We start from the raw sequence: 12755 nt of genomic DNA, 5'->3' as shown, positions 1-12755 counted from the left end.
ATTAACTTAATACTACCGAGTTTAATTATAAGATAAAGTAGCGGCGGAGACAAGGGGACTGGTAGAGGCCTGATCTCTCTAAAATGGAAAATTTTTTATTTAGACTCTTTATAATTTATAAAATTTTAAATTAGTAATAGTAAAATTACACTTTGACCTCTTCAAAAATAATAAAAATTTGATTTAATCCTTTAAAAATTATAAAGATATATACTATTGGAATGGTGAAATTATATTTTTATTATTGTAAAAATATATAATTTAATTTCGCTCCAAAAATTTTTTTGACTCCGTCATTGACATAAAGTTAGATGTACAAAATCCTACAATTAATTATTTATAAAAATAATTTAGAATTTTAAACATATAAGCATCTAATTTTTTTAATAAAAATACTAATTTGCATCTAATTATGGATATATGTTGGTAACTTTAATTTCATTATTAGTGATTGAGTGTAATAGTAAAACATATTATATTTTTAATGGAGTAATTAAATTCAAGTTTTGGAGACGATATCATTGAAAGGGGTATTCATGAACCCCGAATATAAACTGTAAAACCAACATAAAGCAGAAATTTCAAGAGACGATATCTTCAAAAAAGATAACTACGAACTCTGAACATATACAAAAAAAATATACATAATTTTTGAAAAATAATTGCTGATATGAAATGATTACTACTGTTATAAAACATTGGCATTATGTACTGAAAAAGTTCAAAGGTTTCACCATATCATCACTTCATTGACCTTAAAAATTTCACCACCGCCTCAATTATTATGATTCTCATTTCTTCCAATATTTACACGTATACTGTACATGCAAACAAACCCTAGCTACCTACCTATGAAACTATCCACCACGAGGACCATGTAAATATTATTAGATTTATCACATTTTTCCTTTTGGTGAAAACAAATATATAATAAATATAGTTATTAAAAATGAATTAAATATTTATTTATATATAAGCATGAATTTAGAGAAATTTTTAAATAGATAAAAATATATTTTATTTTTTACCATATTATAAAATTTACATTTAAAATTATTTATACTTAGTTTGTATTCCCGTATAATGACAGATCGATTGTCTATATTAAATATATAATATTTTTTATAATATTAATTTTTGTTTAAAATTTTTAATGTTTTTTTAAAAAAATCATTAATAAATTGAGAAAATAATGTAATTGCAAAATATTTAATAAATTGAGAAAATAATATTTAATGTTTTTATATTATTTTTAATATTTTTATATATTAATTCAAAGATAAATTTCAGGAAGAAAAAAATTTATACGATGTAGGTGGAAATTTTTACAATTCATAAAAGTGCTTGTTTTTATGATTTTGTTTGTTTTGGTGATGAGAGAGTAGATATAAATTGATAAAGCTAGATCTATATTCTGTATACACCTATTAGTCATCACCTAACTTCCCATCTGCTTTGCTTCCATTCAGTAACCAATTTTCAATTTTAAGTTCTTTATTGTCAATCGATATATCATCAAGTTCCAGAAAAAAATTCGGCTTAAGTTTTGACCTTTCAACTACTCTTCTTTCTTATTTGGGTAATTTTTCTACCCAATCTAACCATGTCTTTTATTTTAAAGTTATTGAAATCTGACTTGGGGCTCTAATTTCATGTTTTAATTTTCGTAGACATTATGTCTATTTGAATATCGATGGTTGTGTAAGGTTTTAGAATGACTTTGCTTCAGTAAGAAGAATTGTACAAAACTAAGTTGAGAGTTGGATCTTTGGTTAAATTGTGAGACATCTTAGATGATTTAGGGCCAGTTCTTCATTGTTTTTGAAAAGTGCTGTGGAAAAGTGCTTTTGAGAAGTGCTTTGGATGTTTCATATTGCTGTCAAAAAGTATTTTTGAAAAGTAAAATGTCCATTTTAGACATGATATTATAAAGTAACAAATATGTATTTAAATAATGTTCAAATTAGTTAATATTATGATATTTTAGTAAAAATATAAAAAAATAATTTATTATAACTTATTGTTAATATTTTAATATATAATATTAATTTTAAATATTTCTAAGTAATTAATATTAATTATTTATTAAATTTAATTAGAATATATAAACTATATTTAAATATTTAAATATAATAATTAAATATTTGTAATTAGATATTGACACAATTGTATTATTTTAAAAAATATTTTTTATTTTTAATTAATGCTTTTAACACATTTATAAAACTCATATTAAATAACCAAGAAAGAGAATACAAAATAATAGCATTAAACACATTTTAAGTCAAAAAGTAAGGTTAAAAAGATAAAATAACAGCCAAAAGTGCTTTTTGGCTGAAAAAACTAAAATTTACTGTTTTTTCATCTCTAAAAAAGCTCATCCCAAAAGTTAAAAAATTTGCCCCAATGATATATGTTCTTCATCCCAAAAGTAATGGAGAACACACCCTTAGACATCTTGATTGACCGAGGCTACGATAATGTGCTAGTTAAGCCAGATAGTCTTGAAGTGGCTACTGTCGTACAGGAGGGACTTACAAGAGGATCGAAATCTGTTTTGTTTAGGAGAATTCTTCAGCGTGTTCCTCGGTTTCAACATTGAAACATCTATCATACCTCCAGAGAAGCAAACCAAGAAGCAGATAGACTCGTCAAATTAACTCATCTAGATAGGTAAAGATTACGAGTTTTCCAAATATCCTCACCTGGGGAAATAAGTTATGTGATGTAATTTGTCCATTTTATTTTCTTCTTTGTCACCAAATAAAAATTACTGATATCTAATAAAATGTAAAAGGTGTAATGTTTTTATTGGATATCCTAAAACAAATTGATACGAAAATCAATGTAAAAGAAAATATTAGATGTAATTTGGGAGCTAATTCTTGTGGTTGAAACAAAGTCTTGTTCTTCATATAATTATATGCAACTTAAAGCTTATGTTAAGGGTGTTGAACTCTTTTTAAGTTGAAATTAGATTGGATTAATTAGATTAAAAATTGGTCGATACATTAGTCCGAAGGAAGAAAAAACCTAGTTAACCTACAAATTAATATAAACTACTTCAACTGATATAAAAACACCAGTTGAGCTAACAATTGAACATGTGTTAATAGTTCAAGGTTAATGAGTTTTTAATGCATTGAAGCGTTTTCAAACAATTTCAATTAAACTTTTATACTTTATACTTTTTTACACTCAATTAGTATGACAGAAGCTTTTCGGACCAATTCGCCCCAAAAACATTGGTGTTTTCCTTGTGATTTATTTCCAGTTTCCAGTCACAGGCTTGGCATACTTTGAATAACACAATTCAATCATAACCAAAATGAGAGTATAAGGGGTGAACTTTTTCCTTTTTTCGGTATCGGAGTTCTTATGCTCACTGTTGGGTGAGAAAGAGACTATACAAGTTTTGTTTGAAGCCTCTAATTACAGCTTTGGCCTATAAATCACCCCCATTTTACAAAATCATACTTTCTTTATTAACTTACTGAATGTAACACAAGGATACCTAACCCCATACCCTTTTTATTCCCATCTCAAATATCAAAATGCCTCATGCTCTCACATTTTTCTTCAACACAATCCTACCAACATCTTCTCCACATGATTTTACACTTGCGGCTTCGGTTGTTGATCGCTGCCACTTTGGTTGTTGCTCTCTGTGTTATTTTCTTCATTGGCAACCTCGACTCCTTTGACAGAGATTCCATAATTATGCTTGGCTTGTCGAATATCCCCGTCAAGTTCTGCGTACATCTTCACAGATGCTTCTGCAAAACTCTTCAATTGACCAATAAAGAAAACTAGGCTTGTCTCGAAAGAATCCTTCAAAGCATCATTTCTGAACATGTTATACGCAGAATCACTAATTTCGTTGGATGCAGATGTGCTCTCTTTCATAGCCTCGTCTCTTGACATATTGATTGCAGAACCAATGTTGGAATCATTCCCTGATGCTTCATGTGGTCGCTTGGCATTCTTCCCCTCATTCTTTTCTTGGTGCGGTAAAAAGCCAGATGTATCAGCTGCCAAACGTTTGATGGAGTCTGAGACTTGCTTTATAGAAGGCTCCAATGCTTCAAGCTTGTCATACCAACCACCACAGGTTACATAAATTGGAGGGCCGCATCGTCTCAAAAATTGGGTAAATTGGGTTTCAAAGTTTTTCTTCTTTGATCTTTTCCAAGATTTTCCAATGGTAACACATTTACTGAGCCAACTGTTTATGGCTTTCAGATAAGCTTTCAGGGCACCAATCCACTTTGTAAAACTCGAACACAGCAAGCTTAGTTCATGTTCGAGATGAGCGGTGACATGCCGATGTGATTCTGACAGCACAGAGATTCTCATGATGCCATTCTTGTATGCAACTGAGATGATTTGAAACTGACGCCTATGACATTCAGACATTACTTCCCACATTCGACTCAACCTGCGTTGGCATAATTAGAAGAGTATTTCAGATCCGAGCAAGAGAAAAACTATTTTAGGAAGTATAGGCTCCACAGGCTCATAAAAGCACGGCAGAAATTGCAAATAAGACATTATAGATGAAGACATACCCTTCAATCAACTCCTCAAGTTGTGGTTGCAGCTCATTGTCCCGTAAATCCTCAATCCTTTTTGATATTGAGTGAATTCTTTGGATTGCAACTCTAATTCTAGAGTGCAAATCCTTGACAACGGCTCGAGTCTTGTCAATTTTGCTTGGACTCTCTGCCCTTGACTCCAGCTGTCTTAACATTTTACACTTCAAGTCATACTCACTACGGACTGCCTCACTGGCCTTGAGTTATGAGAAAAACAACACAAATAAACTATCAGCAATCAGATATTCTAATGCCTCGTAACACATCACCACTTGACTAGATAACCATAAGGATTCAAACACCTACAGGAGCAAAGCTGGATAACTTTTGACCTTGGAAAACAACAAACAAGACAAGACCAGACTCGGATAGAATTACAGTAAACTATTTGAAGTGCCAGATACATAACTGTGCACGTCTCCACATGCAGGCAAAGTTCATAAACATAAAACCAACTACAAAAGCATTCATTTTCCTAGGACTTCGAAGTTAAATTTTCAAAGGATTCCTTTTTAAATGACAATCAGTAGCACAGAAACAAAGAACGGGTACCTAAGCAAGCACATTCTTGGGACATCCTATTTCACCTAAGCTGGATTAAATATCCAAACGTGAAGGTACATAACGAAAGGGAAAAGAAAAACAAAAGGAAAAACGAATAATACCTTTACTTCATCATAAAGCTTCCTCTCCCATGCATATAGTCTATCCAAAGTTGAGGCATGACTGCCTGAAAACATGCAGGTATTATAGAAAATATTGTTGTTAAGTTCCTCAACATCATCCTTTGAATTTAATCCCAGAGGATTCCCAGAAGAAGATGATGACGTTGTCCTATGCCAAGTTAAGTACTTCACATCACTTTGAGGAGGTTCTATGTAAAATAGGAATGGATTAGCATAGGATTCAGGAGCCAAGAATCAAGAACAAAATAAAAACTAGAATCCTTATGAAGAAGAATCATCGCAGAACTTGCCCTAAATTTTAAGATATAATGACATAACCCATTTATTACCTTGGCACATAGCTCTGTCTGCCAAGTATATGCTATTCGGTACATAGAACATGCAGTCACTACCAAGACATGTATTTCATTACTAAACAAAAATGCATGGCACTGAAATTTAAGGAGCTCAAACCGCTTCAACATAGTCATGATTTCCTAAACTATAATGGTTTGTGGAGATTTACCTTCTTTAACTTGGCTTGGATCTTCTCCACATGAGAAACATGCTCTGAAGAACGTGGATGCCATCAATCCACCTGAAACGGTACAAAGTCCTCTTACTAATAGCTTTCACAAATTCTAGCAGTTTACAAAAACTATCAACCATTTTACAAAGACCCTTCAATGGAACTGAATGAATGGTAATTTCTCCTCAAATCTCCATAAGTTCAAATTTTATTTTACCAAATTTTCACATGTCAAGACTTCTATACATGACAGAAGAGATAAAGTCTAGATCTAACCTCCTTTTCCAGCAAAAATAGGACGGAAATGCAACTTATTAGCCTCGAGCATCCTAGGAACTTCTTTTCCAGAGTCTGAAGCTTTTACAAAGTGAAACTTAATTTCTTTCATGACAGAAAGGAAATCTTTAGGGGCAACCTTGTTTTCGGAAGCATCTTCTTTTACAGGCATTTTCTTTATTCCAATCGGAATAGAAACACTGCTGGGTGTCCCCCTTAGCGGTGACAAATTGGGAGAATTGCTCTTTTCCCTACTGACAAAGTCCGTTTCTGAAGCTACACTACCAACAGACGGAATAGCTGATGGTCCATTGACTATTTTATGGTCATTGACTCTGTTCAGATTTTCAAAACTTCGAACCAGAGTATCTGCAGGGGGCTCATCATCAAATTCATCTTCTGAACCCTGAGTTTCTTCTCTATCATGTAAAGAAGACCCCTCTTCATCTTCCAGCTCAGGAACAACCTCGTCTTCCCTATGTTGTCTAAAATCATTAATGGCTTCTGGACCTTGGTTCAGCTCCTTCCCTTCTTGAAATGACAATTGATGGTCAATTGGATGCCAAAGACCAAAGAAATCCCATTCCGGTGTTCCTGACGGCAAAGAAGAAGCTTCAAATGGTGATGATTCTGGTTTTCCAGTGGAACGAGGAGTGGTACTCTGTGGAGTACTTGATGAGGTTACCAATCTGATATCAGGTAGCGGGGGTTTCTCTTCGACTTTTCTCAAAGACGTAACCCCAAACCTCATATGGTTCACCTGAAAATGACTAGAAGTGGGAGGAGAAGGTGATGGAGAAAAGGTTTCAGGTGCATCAACACGTTGTGAGAAAGATGGAGAAGAGTATGAAAAGTGGGAAAGCGACTTTTCGGTTAAAGCAAGGGGCTCAGGTGTAGCATTAGTTGAAGTGTAAAGGGAAGACTCGACTGGAGCTTCAAGCTCGACAAACTTCCTAAGAGCAGTTCCTGAACTTTTTAGTGTCTCAATGTATGCAACATGAGCGGCAGCCAGTAAGCATCTTCCATCAAGTGCCTGACGAACATACTTCTTCCGCTCCCGGCATAACTGCAGGGCCTTATCCTCTTCTATTTTAGAGGCAGAGGCCCCCATATTACTACCCTCTACTGATGGATATTACCCTTAACAATCAATCAAGATTCAACACGCAAGGATTCTCCTGCAAAAAAAATCAAGCTTATGTCAAATTAAACGAACATCTTAAACCACGTAGCAATAGTAACCATGATTATGTTTATAAAACCTCATAAGCTAAACTAATTCAAAATCAAAGCTACCTCTACCGAAGCACATGCTAAAGGATTTGAATTATGATTGTTAACCCAAAACCTATAATAAACTCACAACCCTAGTGTAAAAGTTAAAAGAGCAAGTATGATTAAAGAATGCTCAGATATCTTTTAAGCGTTCACCACAAAGCAACATCAAAGGTGAGGAAAAATATAAAAACAAAAAGCTGCAAAGTTCAAAATTTTTAAGGCAGAAAAAGAAAAAGAACAAGAAAGGGGAAGATGGTAGGGAATCTATGCGGATATTCACGTGTGCAGCTTTCAAGAAAAAAACCCAGTATAATTATACCAACAATAGCTATCAAACAACATAATCCTAACATGATTTAACTTTTCTTTCAACTCAAAAACATTTCGCAAGAAGTAGTTCCTAATTTTAACAAACACAAAACCCCCAAAAGGAAAATAGTTTACCTTAAAGAGTTTGGGACTCAAAAAGTTGAAGCAAAATAGAATCAAATTCAAAACCCAAAGGATTAGATTAACCCTGAAAAACAACAGGCAACAAACACAGTAACAGTTAGAATCAAAATTCATGAACAAGCACCAATCGTTAACAATAAAGAAAAAGCATTCAATTCAATGGAAGAGAAAACCCAGATAATAAAACCAATAAAAAAAACTTAATCAGACCCAAATCAATAAAAGCAATTACCTTGAAGGACAAAGCATCAAATTTAGAAAAAGGAAGATTCATAGATGTCAGGCATAAATATGGAAAACAAAGAAAAGGCTTGGATTTCAGAGCAGGGTCGTCGTGTTCATGCAGAGGGATGAGTCATCTAGACACAGTCATCAGAGAGATAAAGGAGGGGCGAATCTGATGAAGGTTTCCTATATATGTATATTATTATTTTAATTATACTTGTAACTTTGTAACTTTGGGTGTAAGAAAGAAAATTACAATGGCAATGGCCGGTTGCTTCCATGCAAAAGGGCACTTGGAAAACAAAAGGCCCATCCATCTATAGTCTCTTGCTTTGTGGATTGTGGTCCCACTTTGCAGGTAAAAACAAAAACAGAGGGTAAACATAATAAACAGCTGCTGCCTAGTACTGTAACTTGTTCTAACAAAAAACAAAACTTAATCTGATGTCCTAAACACAAAATCAAACCACTAACCATTTGTATAAGCCGTTGAAAGTTGATACCTCAACATCTATCTATATATTTTATGCCATTTTCTGACAATGAAAAGTACCGACAAGCTGTTCTAATGGGTAGTAATCAAGATTGTACATGATTGGGAAGCTAAAATTTGTTTTAGTGGATGAAAAATTAAATTATATATTTTTATAATTTTTTTATTATTTTAATAGTTTATATCTTTATAATTTTAAATGATTAAATTAAATTTATATTATTTTTTTAGAGGTTAAAGTGTAGTTTTACCATTATTAATTTAAAATTTTATAAATTATAAAAGAGTCTAAATAAAAAAAATTCATTTTATGGGAGACCGGGGCACTTGCAGCCCTAGTTGTCTAAGATAATTTAAATATATTTTTGGTAACTTTTATATATATTTCATTATTAATTTTAAGATTTTGAGCCCTCTTAATAATATTGTCTTCAATTTTAAAGTATGTATTCTTTTATATTTATCATTACATTCAATAATTTTGAAATAAATAAAAAAATACTATAAGTAGATATTGAAATTTTCCATTATATTTTGTTTTCATTTATATATGTCATTATTGTTTGAAGTTATGAGTAAATTTGACATTCAACTATTATGCGATTGAATTTTATCATTAAATTTTGAATTTTATTAAAATTTGTCACAAACTTTAATTTTTTTAATTAAATTTTATCACTCAATATTAATTTTGATGATTTAAAAATATAAATTAATAAGAAAAATTCTTTCAAATATTTTATTTTAATAGCTAACAATAATTTAACTTATAAATATTAAGAATTAGTAAACTTAATTAGAATTTCTATTTACTAAAATAAAACTTGAAAAAAAGAGAGTACTTATATAGTAAAAGAAAAAAGTAATTTTATTTTTATAAAAAAGTAATTTTATTTAATTTTAATATTATATTAATTTATTATTATTAACTATTAAATTAAAATATAAAAATATTTATTATAAAAAATTATCTTCAAATTATTTTTAATTAAAATTGAATAGCAACATTTTATTAAAAATAATAATTTTAGTGGCAAATTTCAATTAAATAAAAAAAAGCCACAAAATTCAATATAAAGTTAAAATGTGTAATGATAAATTTATCTCTAGTTTATAAGAATAATAGTAAATATTTTGCATACTAACCTAATAAAAAAAATTACACAAATCAATCCTTTAAAGGTTGGGTTATTAATTTAGTTAGGTGAATAATGAATACCTTGAAAGTCTCTCTCTCTCTCTCTCTCTCTCTCTCTCTAAGCTATTATATCTCATGAGGTACAGTAGTACCATTTTATCTGAGAAAAAACAGCTGGTTTCTACTGGAATTTTCTGAAATTATTCATGATTATTTAGGACCAAAGATCATCAATGGATCCACTATCCTGAAAATGTTCTTTTTTTTTTCTTTCCAATTAAAGTGAGTTTGGGTTCTTTTATTTAATTATTTGTTTGGAGGATATATTTATATATAATATGATGATAAAAGTGAGAAAAGGAGGAGAAAGATGCATTTTTGAAGGGCTTTTAGTTGGGAGAGAATAAAGTGAGAGAATTTAACAAATCTTATTAGAATAAAGAAAGGGATGAAATAAGAAGAGCATCTTCTTTTCTTACCTCCTTTTGGAAAACACCTTCAAATGCTTGTTTGACACTACTTTTAGAGGGGGGATTTGGTTAAATTAGGTTTTAAGTATTTGTTAAAAAGTTTGACATGAAACCACTTCAACTATGGGTTCAAAGAGTTTGACCATCATTTTCAAGATTGGAAAAGAGATGTATGAAAGTTTATATACTTTGAAGTTGATGTACCAAAGTTAAGAGAAGCTTGTAAAATGTCAAACAATTGGAGTTTAATTTTTCAAAAGCCATGAATACAAACTTCACTCTCAAACTTTTATAACTTGTGTTAACTTTTTTATTTTAAATCAAATTGATGAGATTTTAAAAGTTTAATTAAAAAAAAGTAATTTTAAAAAGTGTTGTAAAAAGGTATAATTTGTTAATTTCAAGTGTTTGATATTATTATATAAAATTACGGTAAAAAGTTAAAATATTTTTTTAAACATATTGTTGGAAAATAAAAATCTAGTTAATGGATAAACGAAGTCAATAGTTGCAAGACCAGGGAAGCAATGCTAAGAGAAGTGACAATTGCATTGTGAAAGAACAACAATGAACACAATGCAATTATTTACGCAGCTCGATTTTCTTACATTTGTGGGGTCTTGCTTAGGGAGATAATCCACTATCTTTTAACATCGTACAATCAGTTATTTAAGTGGCATTAAGCCCCGATATATCAACCTCCTTTTTGTACCTTAGATCTAGATCTCTCTCCACTAAGTTTTTCGTCCTGCAAACTTAGTTTGTAACTTAAGTAACTCACCTGTTTACTTACAAAAAATTCACAATAATGAATTCTTAATGAACAGATAAAGTGCTAAACTCTCAATACAAAATTTATACAAAACTATAACTACCCAGTTTCCAATGGTGTCGAAAAAGGCCATTTTGAGACCTTGTTTTCCATAAACCAAGTCCGTAAATATTTAATAGAGATATTCACAGAGTTATTATATTGATGAATTGAAATTTGGTTAAGTGATTTAACTAAAATTGTGAGTAATTATGACTCAAGGACTAAATTATAAAATTATAATCGCTAAAAATTTTTAATTAGATTAAGGCTTGGGGACTTAAATAGAAATTAACCGAATGACTAAAATAAAAATTGAACTATTTTAAATAAATATTAGTGGATGACATGATGTATGTTAATTAGTTCAAGTAATTAAAGTTTAAATTAACTAAAACATAGGTAATTAAATTAATTAACGTTTAATTAAGTATATATATATATATATGAAATTAGTGGAAGGAGAGATGAATTTCATCTTCTACGACCATCTAAAATTTCAAAACAAAGGGGAGGATGCCATTGTAGGGTTCTCAAGCTTTTTTACCTTCATTTCAAGCAAGTCTCTAGTCATTTTTCTTTGATTTTTTATGGAAATTGAGTAATGAGAGCTTGATTTAGTTAAACCATGTACCAACTTGTAATTTTTTTAAAAGTTTTATAAAGTTGGCATGATTGAGAATTGAATGATTTAGGTGTTAAAGTGTTAGAAATTAAGCTTAGTATATGAAAAGAATTAATTTGTAAAGCTTGATTGTTTATTTCGTACATTATGGACTAAATTGAATAAAATACAAAACTATCATGAATTAGAGATAGAAAATAGAGGGTCTCTAATGAGTTTTGGTGGAATCGGATCCCAAACCAAGACCTTAAATTGGAAGTTATGTTTGTTTTGATTTTAGGGACTAAATTGAATAATTTAAAAATTTTGTGAAATATGATAATTGATTTTGATTCTATTGGAATTTTATAATTTGGTATGTTTTATGATTATTTGTAGTTAATGACAACACCAAAATATCGAGAGGGAAAGGAAAAGCGAAAATGATCAAAGAGTGACGCAAGACCACGATTTGTACATTTATGATTTAAAGTAATTTAAATTGATTAAATTTTCATGTTAATTGCAAATGGGAGTGTCAAGGTGAGTATTTAGTGATAAATTGAACTATTTTATTGAGCTTGAATATGAATTGCTAAAATAGAGGACTAAATTGAATAAAATGTAAATATTATGAATTGTTTGAAATATGTTTTGTATTATGGAATTGGGTGAAAATATGTATCGAATGATATGAAATACATATGATATGTTAATGAATTGAATTATGATAGTGAATATGATTGGAAAATTATGTGTAGTAAAATGTAAATGGAATTGAATATTGACACCCCATTAACTAGCCGGGCAAAGTTGGATATAGTTAGTGTGCCATAAGATTGGTTTGTGTATGGGATTATGCATCACGGTGCACCTTGCATGCCAAGATGCACCTTGTGTTCCAAATATGTGCTTTGTGTGCGCTCTATGCGCCAGTATGCACTTAGGTGTTAGTTTACCCAATTTCAGTTTTTCCGGTGATGCACTTTGATGCTAGTTTGGTGTTAGTTGGACGATCCAAGTATCCTTCTGAGTCAAGTTAATAGAGTTTATAAATTGTAAATTCAGATGATGCCAAAATGAGTAGATATATAGATAATTCTAAGAAACAAGTTAGTAGTTTTTTTTGTAAAAGTTTATCTTAGTGCCATAAATTTTAAGATAAATATTTGATATATAAGTGGTTGAAATTTTTAAATCTACAACTGGGATTGAGAT

The 12755-nt window shown here is 30.5% G+C and overlaps 1 protein-coding gene across 2 annotated transcripts; it reads right to left on the bottom strand.

Moving 5' to 3' along the window:
• Window positions 1–3337: 3337 nt before the first annotated feature.
• On the bottom strand, window positions 3338–8307 carry LOC107962795 (nitrate regulatory gene2 protein). Of its 2 annotated transcripts, none has more exons than XM_016899314.2 (7): window positions 8029–8307; window positions 7788–7860; window positions 6066–7243; window positions 5787–5858; window positions 5261–5469; window positions 4569–4792; window positions 3338–4438 (listed from the first exon to the last, which is right to left on the bottom strand). In XM_016899314.2, the coding sequence occupies exons 3-7, from the start codon at window positions 7174–7176 to the stop codon at window positions 3616–3618; spliced, it is 2439 nt and encodes an 812-aa protein (XP_016754803.2). In that variant the 5' UTR covers window positions 7177–7243; window positions 7788–7860; window positions 8029–8307; the 3' UTR covers window positions 3338–3615. The 2 variants fall into 2 exon arrangements, with proteins under 2 accessions (XP_016754803.2, XP_040930981.1); XM_041075047.1 differs by having other exon boundaries at window positions 5261–5325.
• Window positions 8308–12755: the final 4448 nt, after the last annotated feature.

This window comes from Gossypium hirsutum, chromosome A08 (genome assembly GCF_007990345.1).
Source record: "Gossypium hirsutum isolate 1008001.06 chromosome A08, Gossypium_hirsutum_v2.1, whole genome shotgun sequence".
Taxonomy (NCBI): Eukaryota; Viridiplantae; Streptophyta; class Magnoliopsida; order Malvales; family Malvaceae; genus Gossypium; species Gossypium hirsutum.
Note: the sequence above shows the minus strand (reverse complement) of the source record. Positions and strands in the feature narration are given on the sequence as shown.